Below are 12,210 nucleotides of genomic sequence, written 5' to 3'. Positions count from 1 at the left end.
TTATATTAATCCCATTGCCCAGCCTGGTCCATACCCCTCTGAGTTTGAGCAGTGTTCATTATGGTAAATGCTACTTGTGACCCAGCTTCAACCATTCCCTCAGGAGTCACCAATCTCTGGACAAAGAAGGTCCTTGAATCTTGAGGTGCACATTTTCAAACTCACATCTCTTCTGCTCAATGGAAAGAGTGAGAGAGTGTGATTGGATAGGACAGGTCTGAAGACTTTCTTGTTTATCTTTATTACGTTGGTAGTTTTCTTGACTCAGTGTGAGGTATGGACATTGGAGGTGGTTTACCTATTGCATTAGTCTGTATTGGTGGTGGATGGTCAGTGGGCTCCATGACTCCTCTCCTACCAAACCTAGAATAGGGTTCAATCAGGAAAGACAGAAAACCAGTACCCACCTTGCCACCCATCCAGCTCAGAGCTCACTGTTTTAATCAGTCCGAGGCTCATCTCTTGCTCAGAATTGGTTTGACAGAATGGACGATAATGATTTGCCTCCCAGTTTCACGCCTCGTACGGATTTCTTTCGCCGATTCCTTGAAAGAAAAAGTGGGAAGTGTATAAAGCAGCAATAAAAGTAACCACAAAATCCAATTTCTCCTTGGCTCTTCCTCATAACACTGGGAAAAGGAAGAGAAGTTTCACAAAGCTACTTGGACCTTGGTTTTAAACTCAAGTTTCGTGCCTCATCTACTCAGTGAGTGAAGATTTTGTCTACTATTCAGGCATTGTAATACAGTCGGCACTCTCTGCTGCTATTTTGGATTTTAAAATTCATAGAAAACCATATGGTCAATAACAAATCATGGTGCTGTTCAAAGTGGGTTTCAGACATCTTCAAAAAACAGGCAAATCAGAATCATTCACAGCAGCTTCCTGACTTTCCAGGAGCTCTTCAGTCCACTGGTGGTGGATAGAAATTTAACAAAAACGATCACTCTGTTCTGTCATAGTCTGCTGTCAGATTGTCCCAAGTCCCTGCATTTGAATGAACATGAGGAAACAAGTTGCAGGGATCATGATGGGGGTGGGGGGGGGGGGGGTGGGGTGAGTTTGCTATGTTAGCCTTGATGGGTGAAATGGCTTCCCTGTTGCAGGTAAGGAAGAATGTCAGTGCATCTGTTCATTATACTTGTGCATATGTCAATAAACTCAAATATGTGGCCACTAGGTAATTCCCAGAACTCTACTTTCCTGTGGGACCTCTCTGCTCTTATTCTGGTAAATTGGAAGAGGAGAGAAATTGGCTGATGGAGGTGGTGTATAGTGAAGGTCATCATCAGCGAGTCAAAACACAGAAATGCTGGAGGGAGAGGAGTACAGGCCAACAGTCCAAAGATGCTCATTGGATATGATAAGAGGAAAGGTGAGAATTGATTTTGGCTCTGGGAAAGGAGATAGGAAAAAGGGAAGAGAGAAAGACAGATCTAGAACAAAGGTGGTGGGTGAGTAGGAGGGGATTCTAATGGAAAGTGGAGAAGTCAATGTTAAGTTGGAGGTGCGCAGATGGAAAATGAGGTGGTCTCAGTCTGGCAATGCACGAGACCATGGACAGACATGTCAGCAAGGGAATGGGATGGAGAATTGAAATTGGTGGCATCTCGCAGATCCACGCTACTGTGGTAGACAGAGCCAAGGTGCTCAAAGAAGCAATCTCTCAGTCTGCATCAGGTTTCTCCGATATAGAGACCACAATGGAGCACCAGATGCAGTAGATGGCCCCTGCAGATTCATAAGTGAAGTGTTGCTTCACTTGGAAGGACGGATTGGGACCCTGAATGGTGGTGAGGGAGGAGGTTTGGGCGCAAGTGAAGCATCTCCTGTGGTTGCAGGGATAGGTACCAAGGGGGTGATTGATAGGGAGAGAGAAGTGGACAAGAGAGTCAAGGAAGGAGCAGCCCCTGCAGAATGGGAAGAGGGGAGGAAAGGGAAATATGTGGGATCACACAGTAGGTGGCGGAAATGGCGGAGGAGGATATGTTGGATGCAGAGGCTGGTAGGGTGGTAGGTGAGAACAAGAGGACAAGGCGGAGGAGGTCAGGGCAGATGTGCAAGTAGTGGAGGATATGCATGAGGGCTGAGTTGATGGTGATAGAGGAGAAGCCACGTTGTTTGAACAAGGAGGACATCTCTAATGACCTGGCATGGAAGTCCTCATCCTGGGAGTAGATGCAACGGAGACAGAGGAATTGAGAAAGAGAAATGGAATTCCTACAAGGGTCAGCGCACGAAGAGTTGTAGTCAAGATAGCTGGGGGAACTGGTGGATTAGTAGAAGATGTCTGTCAAGAGTTTATCTCCTGAAATGGAGACAGAGATCGAGAAAAGGGAGAGTGCTGCTAGAAGTGGACCAAGTGAACTTGAGGTCAAGGTGGAAGTTGGCAGCAAAGTGGATGAAGTAGATGTTCACAGAAACCTAGTTTAACCATGGAACACTTCTTACTGCAGACATAACAATTCTTTGACAATGGGAAATCAAAAACTGATTCAATTTCATTCCTTGCACCATTGGTAGAGATTGTCTATTCACAAGATCACAAGATAAAGGAACAGAAGCAGGCTATTAGGTCCATCAGGTCTGTTCCGTGACTATGCACCAAGCTAAACTAAACTCACCCCTACTTCCAATTTCCAGCCTTTTCCTCATATCCCTTAATACCCTTAATAATGAGATACGTATCCATTTCCTGTTTAAATACTCCCAGTGATCTGGCCTCCACTGCTTTGTACAGCAGTGAGTTCCACAGATCCACAACCCTCTGACTATAAAAGTTCTTCCTTCTCTCTGGTTTGAATGGATAACTTCTAATTTTAAAACTATGACCCCTTGTCCTTGACTCGCCCATCAAGGGAAACATCCACATTCACTCTGTCAAAACCTTTCAATATTCGAAATATGTCTATGAGATCCCCCTCACTTGCCTATACTCCAATGAATAAAACCCAAGAGCTGTCAAATGCTCCCCATATTCCAGCCCCTACATTCCAGGAATCATCCTGGTAAATCTCCTCTGCACTCTCTCCAACAACATCACATCTTTTCTAAGACAGGGGGCCCAAAACTGTACACAGTACTCCAAATAGGGTCTCTCCAGTCCTCCAGAGTCTCATTAACCCCTCTCTACTCTTAAACACAATACTTCTCGAAATGAATGCTCGCATAGCATTTGCCTTCTTCACTGCCAATCCTACCTGGGCATTAACTTTTAGATGACTCTGCACAAGGACGCCCAGGTCTCTTTACACATCCGAGGATTGAATTTTCTCCCCATCCAGATAGTTCTCTGCCTGTTTATATCCACTGCCAAAATGTAGAACCAAACACTTCTCAACATTGTACTTCATCTGCCATATATTTGCCCAGTCTCCCAATCTGTCTATATCCCTCTGCAACTTTACGGTTTCTTCAACAGTTCCTGCTCCATCACTCATCTTGGTGTCATCTGCAAATTTGGCCACAAAACTATTTAGTCCACAATCCAAACCATTTAATATAAATTGTAAACAGCAGTGGCCCCAAGACCGACCCCTGCGGAACACCACTTGTTACAGATAGTTATTCTGAATGGGATCCATTAATTTCAACCCTTTGCTTTCTGCCTATTAGCAAATTTTCTATCCAATCTAATAGCGTCCCTGTAATTTCATGGGCCTTCATTTTATTTATCAGTCTAACATACGGCACCTTATCGAAAGCTTTTTGAAAATCCAAGTATATAACATCCACAGCCTCCTCTTTGTCTATCCAACCTGAGATTTCTTCAAAAAACTCTAATAGGTTAGTCAAACATGATCTACCCTTTAAAAATCCATTCTGACTAGAACCTAACCTGTCATGAATATTCTTCTTGAAGAAAAATATAACATCTTCATTGGCTGTTTAGAATCTCTGGCCAGTGGACATCCAGAAACATCTTGGGCACTGGAAACAGCATGAGTATCCACCTGTCATTCCAATTTCAGTGACATGGTCTGTGTTTCCCGCCTCACCTCAACACCCATTGGACAGGTGTATCCCGCCTCACCTCAACACCCATTGGACAGGTGTATCCCGCCTCACCTCAACACCCATTGGACTGGTGTATCCCGCCTCACCTCAACACCCATTGGACTGGTGTATCCCGCCTCACCTCAACACCCATTGGACTGGTGTATCCCGCCTCACCTCAACACCCATTGGACTGGTGTATCCCGCCTCACCTCAACACCCATTGGACTGGTGTATCCCGCCTCACCTCAACACCCATTGGACTGGTGTATCCCGCCTCACCTCAACACCCATTGGACTGGTGTATCCTGCCTCACCTCATCACCTATTGGACTGGTGTATCCCGCCTCACCTTATCACTCATTGGACTGGAGTGGAAGCCTCATGTGGAGGGAGAAACTTGTTACAAAGAAGAGCTGTTGTTCAAGTAAAGAAAGGAAAAAGCCATTTTGAACGAGAGCAAAGGCGCACTACTGATTGTTTATGCCAAGTTGCTAGGCAACAAAGTTCCCTCATAAAAAATTACTTCAGTTATTCTCCAAAAATATTGTACTAAAATATTGCTGCTTAAAGCAAAAATAGGCCTGGGATTAATTATGAACAGTATAAATGTCATTAATGGTAAAAGAATGCCAGAGCAGTTTATAAATAAATGTCCGAAGAGGCTTCCTTTCTACAGTTTAAATTTCCCAGAAGTACAGGACAATATTTGTAGAAAGAACATTAAGAAGAACTAATTTTTCAAAAAGAAAACAGATTGTCAGAAACAGCAAAGTCTGAAATACTAATCACTATTTCTCATGGAATTTCACCCAATCCTTGGAGAATTGGTGGGGGCTTGTGGGGAGGGGTGGAGTAAAGAAAGGCAGCAATGAATGAAACATTGCTGTCCCAGATTTGTAAACCAAGTTCCACTCCAGAAGGAGATAAAACTCTCCTTTGAATGGTTATTCTGACTCTAAAGTGGCACTGTGAAACAAATATTTCACTCTACTAATTTTGTAGCAAGAAGCAAGAGTGGCCTATCAGCCCATTGAGCCTTCTTCCCCCATTGAAGATGGCCACAGTTGATCTGACTGCAACATCAACCTGTCCACGCCAGTCACCATTCACCTCCTTCCTTATCCAGTATCCACCTACCTTTACCTTAACCACAAACACTGCCCTTTAACAAAGAGAAGTTCCAAACGCTTATGATACCCTGACAGAAAAGTGTTAAAATGCAGCAACAAGTTCAGGTTTATCTTCTTCTGACTACATATACAACCAGAGGAAACAGTGTTTCACCGGACCACATGGCATATACATACACAATACACAGCACATAGTAATCACACAGTTACATAAAGATGAGATTTAAATAAAAATATATACAAATATTTGGGAATATTTTACTTGGTAACAAGATACAGTTCTCACAGCCTGGCAGTCCTGATTTTGATGCTCTGTACCTCCTTCCTGATGGTAGTGGGTCAAAGATTCAGTGTGCTGGATGGAAAGGGTCTTCTACAATTCTTTGAACCCTAATTAAGCAATGGTTCTGGTGAACGTTGTCAATCGCAGAGAGGGATCTTCTCAGCAGTTTTGATGATCTTCTGGAATGACTTCCAGTATGATGCCTTGCTACCATGCCGCAAGATGATGCAGCCAGATAGGACTCTCTCAGTTGAGCTCCTGCCAAGATGGGGACTGATAGCCCAGCCTTCCACAAATTCCTAACAAGTATTGGTACTGCTGCATCTTCCTGACTAGTAAGGAAGGGTTATGGGGCCAGGATACTTAATCAACCACCCAGTTACACTAATCCTGCCCAAGCCCATTTTATTCTCCCCAATTTCCCAGCAGCACCCCAAAGATTCTACCACTCACTAACACATGAGCACCATATTTACAGAAGCCAGTTAGCCCATCAACCCTCCCCACCCCACCCTCCCCCCCATGTTGGAGGAATCCATAGCACCTGGTGGAAGCCAATGCCGTCAAAGGAGGAGCATGTAAACTCCACATTGGCAACAGGCAAGGTCAGGATGGAAGCAAAGTGTGCACCACTGTGTGCCAGTGGCTCTACCTGCACCACTGTGCCTCCCAGTTGTGTTAACATCAGTACTACCCTGCCATAAAGGTAAATGGGAGCAGATTTTACAAAGCTCTTCCAAAAGTGAATTGGTTATTCACGTGATGAAAATACCTACAGGGCTGTGACCAGGAAAGTGGGGTTAATGTGAGATTCCTTTAAGTTAGACTCCACAAAATGGGCCAAATGGCCTTTTTCTGTTTTGTGCATATCTATGAAATTTAAGACCAATATAAAAACCATGGAAATAATACCATGCAGGCAGAATGAACAGATTGTTTATTAAATTGAGTCTTATAAGAGCTTCCAATTAGTACTTATATGCCAGCGAATTGCTCTTTTCTTGAAATATATCTCCGATTGTCCTGCAGTTAATTTGATTGTGAGAGTACAATTGGATAAAGTAAACCAAAAAATAGACATCGTCATTGGGGCAACTGAGTGCAAATGAACATTACTGTGTCTTCCCTTCAGGTTAATTAATTAACTCGGAAGATTTGAATAAAACAGTTTAGTAGCCTATATTGCAGATGACAAGAGAATGCACCTTCTCAGCAAAGAGGAAACAATCATTTCTGTTTAAAGAGTCAGAGAGAGTTAGGGTGCATCGGATTCACAGATAATTGATTTCAGTACCATTAGAGAACATTGTACAGTGGGGTAGCGCAGATTTAGTGCAGCACTATTTCAGTGCCAACGACCCGGGTTTGAATCTGCCTCTCTCAGTAGGAGCCTGTACCTTTGCCCCAGGTGCTCCGGTTTCCTCCTGCATTAATTAGTCACAATGGTGTCTTTGGGCAGTGTAGCGTTGTGGGCCAGAAGGGTCTGTAACCTTGCCCTTCGTCTAAATTTAAATTAAATTAGAAGAGCAGAGGAAGAGGCCTTACAGCCCACAATGTCTGTGCCAAGTATGATGTCAAATTAAAATAAATCACTACTACTCACTCATGATCCCTATATTCCCTGTGCAAATGAAGGGTTGCTGACCCAGTGGGTAAGGGCAGTCCTACCTTAGTTAACTGAACCACCAAGGTAGCACTATGTTCTCAGTCTCACCACATACTGTCAAGTTCCCCCACCCCTCCAGATATTACTACTCACCTACAAATTAGGGGTAATTTCAGTGGTCAAGTGCCAATCTGCACATCTCTGGGACATGGCAAGGAACTGATGCACCCGGCAAAAACTCACACTGTGATACGGACAGCGTGCAAACTCCACACTGGCTCCACTGAAGGTCAGGGATAAACTTGGATCTCCGAAGCAATGAGGGAATGGCTTTTCTAGCTGAGCACTGTGCCATCCAAGGGCTGGCGGAAAGGGGGAGGTGATGGAAATCTCCCAAGCTCATTTTATTTAATCTTTCACATTGTATCAATGACAAGCATACAACCCAGCTATCACTGGGAGAAGCGATAGTTTTAGTTCCTCACTGTGCCCCCCCTCCGAAAAAATGAGTCAAAAATCCTTTCCCATCTGCTACTGATTAATTGACACCCCTGGGTCAGCTAAAAAGGAGAGCAGCGAATTGCACCCCACCAACCACTTATTCTTACGTCCATTCTCTAAGTGTATGGTGACTGAACACTGTCAAATATTTATTTCATCAGGGACAATCTGAGGAATTATTTTTAAACAGGTATTGATCTTCCTAGTGAATTCGACTGAATAATTTGACGCATCTAAAATTGTGGATGGATAGGAATGGTTATCTCACATCTTCTAAGTTCCTCAGAAGCTTGAGCTTTGTAGAGATAAAGCATGGTAATAGGTCCTTCCAGCCCACAAGCCTGTGCCACTAAAATACACCCATGCAACAAATTAACCTCCGAACCCCATATGTCTTTGGAATGTGGGTGGAAATTGGAGCGCCACAGTACAATGCATTTATAAACACCTATAGGGGCAAAAAAGCCACATAAGCAAGTATACTAATGATGCAAATATGGACAGCATTGAAACTAGAACAGGTGGCAGCATTAAAACACATAAGATGCTAATCAATGAACTGAAGTGGCAAAACTTTGGTAAATGGATTTGAACATGGGCGAATGGGAGATCACACACAATGAAGCAAAAAAAAAGTTAAAGCAGAGTATTTTAAAAATGGGGATAAGTTGGAACCAACAAGGTCCAAAGAGATTTGCAGGTGTGTATTCAGTGAATAGGTTGGGAAGATGAGCAAATAGATTAATGAAATTCTGGAAAGCAAATAAAACTACATATGCTGGAAATCTGAAATAAAAACAGAAATTCCTGCAAACGCAGGTCAGGCAGAATCTGTGGAAAGAGAAACAGAGTTTACATTTCAGTTCTTTATTAATGATATGTTGGCCCACCTATCCACAGCTACACAAGGTCCGATTTATAACGCAGTAGAAGGAGTAGGAGTGGTCCTGAACTCCACACCCTAGGATGGATTTACTGGCCTGAGAACAAGTGAATTGTACTTATACACAATGATACCTAGATATTGACAATGAGGGATTACAGAAAATTAGAGTTTAGGTTGACGTATGATGGAATAAATATTTTATATTTTAAAATATGATGGTAAAAGTTCCATTATTATCACATTTAGAATGTAACATACATGAAATTCTTTAACTTGGAATACAAGACTGGAAAAAAAGAAAGCCTCTATTGGCTGGGCAGAGGCTAAAATTAATAGCAACCTTTCACGATGGACAAATGGCAGTTGAGGCTGGGTCAATGGTCAAATGCACATTTGAGGTTAATAGTTTTTATTAACCAAAGGTGCCAAGGCATTAAGATGAAAGACTCATGAATTAAGGTATAGATCACATCATCTGTTATTTAGTTGAATAACAGAACAGACACAGGATGCAAAAATTGTGTTTTAATGTTCCACATATTCTTAAAATAAGTTTCCTTAGAAGGTAAGATACTCAGTTATGCAAGGATTGAACGCAGAATAACTATCTCGGAAAGTCTTCTGCACTTAGCATTATTTTCCTTGACCATATATATGGGAGACAGAAGTAGTCTTTCACAAATGCTAGAATATATTTGCAACACGAAAGATCAAATACTTGTAAAAGACCATCAATTGAATTCACTCCTAGAAACAGAAATAAATCTGACTGTTAAGATACTCTTCACATAATAACACACCCAGAAACCCACTAATTAACAACTCATTCCCAGACAGCTCTGCAATAGATAATTATCTCCTACTACCCTCTTCAAAATGTTAACTTGCTGCACAAAACTTCTTTTTATCACATTCAACCAGAGCTTCTCTAAACATCAGCATTCCCGTCACTTCCAAAAGCAATATGACTCATGAACAGATGCCTCTGCATCATATTAAAACACTTCCTGTCTAAAAATTCCTCTACACTAGCACCTTTCAAGTCAATTTTTTTCCAGACCTGGGAAGACACTTATTGTAATCTCTTTAATACTGGAACACTTCTTCCTAAGATCACTTTAAGCAGGAAAATATTCCAGTTCTAAATTGATAGCCTTGTAATCCAGGCACCAAAATCTGAAGCTCCAAAACATTTCCCACCTCCTTCCCTTAGATGTGTGTTAAATATTTCCTCAACAAAACTTTTATCATCAATCATTAAACTAGAAATGAACCAGCAAATATCTTTTCTTTAATTGATTTATTTTCCTGCTGGATGTAACTGGTTCTTGTATCCTGTTGAAGATGTATCCTGTACTAATGGTTGAAGGTGCGAGCTCCTCCCAGGCTGCAAATATTTTTGACCATGGTCTGCAAATTCAAAACACGGTATTTAACAATTCATATTTTGTTACAGAAATACATGAGTCAATTGTTTACAGACTGCAAAAGGAATAAATTGAAAAAAAAAACTATTTTTCATTAATGGCCAGTTTCTCACCATTAATCTGAGCATTAGAATGACATTACAGAGCACCTTAATGTAACAGAACATTCCACACCACTTGAGAGAAGCAACAGAGTGCAGGAAGATACATGGACAGATGTCTTCTGGACCAAGACATTTGGAATAATATATGGATGGGAAGGATTTAGAAGGTCAAGGACCAATTGGTCAGCATGGACAATTTGGGCTGAAGGGCCTGTTCCATGCTGGATGATTCTACAATTTGATGACCTAACACTTGGCCAAAGAACTAGAAAAGTGAAGAAGCAGTCGAAGATGGAGAAGGTAAGGAACGGAATGTTACAGTTCAGGACTCGGAGACTTGACAACTGCATTGTTAAAAATCAGAAGCGGTCAAGGGAGCAGAAATGTAAGATCTCAGAGATCTTACTTGATTATACGGTTTAATGAGAGCTCTCAAATGTGGGTGTTGTTAGTTTATTTGTTGCAAAATACCTGACACAGTGAGAACCGTTTTACTGTAAGCAGACTGTCAGGTTATCTCTAACATTCATGTAAAGACGACAATTACAGAGAACAGGTAAAAATAACCTTTAAAATCAAAACACTGATTAAGGGAGAACTGCCGGGGAAACATAAGCGTGAATAACGATTGGGGTGACGTGGTTAGGATGATGGACATCAGAATTTTGAAATAGAAACTTGGCTGTGGCAGGTCACATAACGCTAAACTTGATCATTTCAATGCAAGAGCAAGATTGAAGGGTTCAGAAGGACAGCTGAGGTGGCGAGCGTTGGCTATGCTACAGAAATGTGAAAATGGGCTTATGGTGATGGTCGTGACATTGATCAGATATGAAAGAGGTATAAAACAAAGAAAGTGACCTGACCCAGATGGAATGCATCCCTGATCGCTGAAGGAAGTGAGGAAGGAGGTTGCAGATGACAGAATTCTACAGCATGAAAACACCAAAATTTGCCAACCTTCAGGCCATATCCCTCTAACTCAGGGGAGGCCAACCTTTTTTTAAATTTAGACATACACCATGGAAACAGGCCATTTCAGCCCACGAGTATGTATCTGGGGTGTAGGTTCATTGGGCGGCACGGACTCATGGGCCAAATTGGCCTGTTATTGTGCTGTATGTCGAAATTAAAAATTAAAAGGTTGGCCGCCTGTCTAAACTTTTGCTCTCCATGTACTGTCTGAATGCCTTTTGAACATTACACATATCCCCACTTCTACCATTTCTCTGGCAGTTCGTTCCATATCCTCACCATCCTCTGAAGAAAAGGGAAGGAAATCACAGAATTCTGTGGACACTGTGCTTTAAGTAAAAAACACAAAATGCTGGAGAAGCTCAGCAGGTCAAACAGCGTTCTTTATGTAGCAAAGGTTAGATGAGCCCTTCATCAAGGAATGAGAAAATGCCAGCAGGCATCCAAACAAAAGAGTGGGGGGGGTGGCGGTAAAGGCAGGAGATGATAGGTAGAGAAAGGAGGGGACAGAAACAATGAGGGGGAGGAGGGATGGCTGGATGGGTAGAGAAACTGAAAAGACAGGAAAAGGGGAGGGGAAAGAAATGGAGAGCAGTAAAGTCAATGTTCATGCCATCTGGCTGGAGGGTGCCCAGATGGAAAATAAGTTGTTCCTCCAATCTGCAGGTGGTCAGAGTAGGATAGTACATAAGGCCATGGACAGACATGCGAGTGTGGGGGTGTGACTTGGAATGGAAATGGTTGACCACTGGGAGGTTCCTATAGTTGCAAATGGAGCAGAGGTGCTGAGCGAAGCAATCTCCCAGTCTGCGACCGGTCTCTCTATTGCAGAGAAGGCTACAAAGGGAGCACCAGATGCAGTAAGTAAGTCCTCTGGATGTACGTGAAGTGTTGCTTCACTTGAAAGGCCTGTTTTGGGCCCTGGACCGTGGTGAGGGAGGAGGTGTGGGCGCAAGTGTTGCACCTCCTGCAGAGGAAGGTGTCGGGGGTGCGATGTGTGGGGAGGGATGAGTGCATGAGGGAATTGCGGAAGGAGTGGTACCTGCAGAAGGTAGTGAAGAGGGGAGAAAGAAAACTGTATCTAGTGGTGGGATCCTGTAGTAAGTGCCAGATGGATGATGTGTTGAATGCGGGGGCTGGTGGATTGGAAGGTGTGGATGAGTGGGATTCAATTTTCGTTGCACCTGGGGGCAAAGAGGGGCCAGGACAGGTGAGCAGGTGAGGGCTGAGTTGATAGTGATGGAGGGGAAGCCAAATTTGTTCAAGAAAGCAGGCATTTCAGAAGATCTGTACTGGAAG

At 42.8% G+C, this 12,210-nt stretch overlaps 1 protein-coding gene across 7 annotated transcripts in view; it reads right to left on the bottom strand.

The window, feature by feature from the left end:
- enox1 (ecto-NOX disulfide-thiol exchanger 1) overlaps positions 1-12,210 on the bottom strand; it is a 305,533-nt gene that overhangs the window by 138,353 nt on the left and 154,970 nt on the right. For all 7 annotated transcript variants that reach the window (XM_069889622.1, XM_069889619.1, XM_069889617.1 and 4 more), the window contains one exon: positions 408-545. In XM_069889622.1, the coding sequence (XP_069745723.1) occupies positions 408-459 (52 nt within the window). In that variant the 5' untranslated portion in view covers positions 460-545. The remainder of the gene's footprint in view (positions 1-407; positions 546-12,210) is intronic.

The sequence above is a fragment of the Narcine bancroftii genome, chromosome 7 (assembly GCF_036971445.1).
Source record: "Narcine bancroftii isolate sNarBan1 chromosome 7, sNarBan1.hap1, whole genome shotgun sequence".
Classification (NCBI taxonomy): Eukaryota; Metazoa; Chordata; class Chondrichthyes; order Torpediniformes; family Narcinidae; genus Narcine; species Narcine bancroftii.
This window is presented reverse-complemented; position numbering and strand designations above follow the sequence as displayed.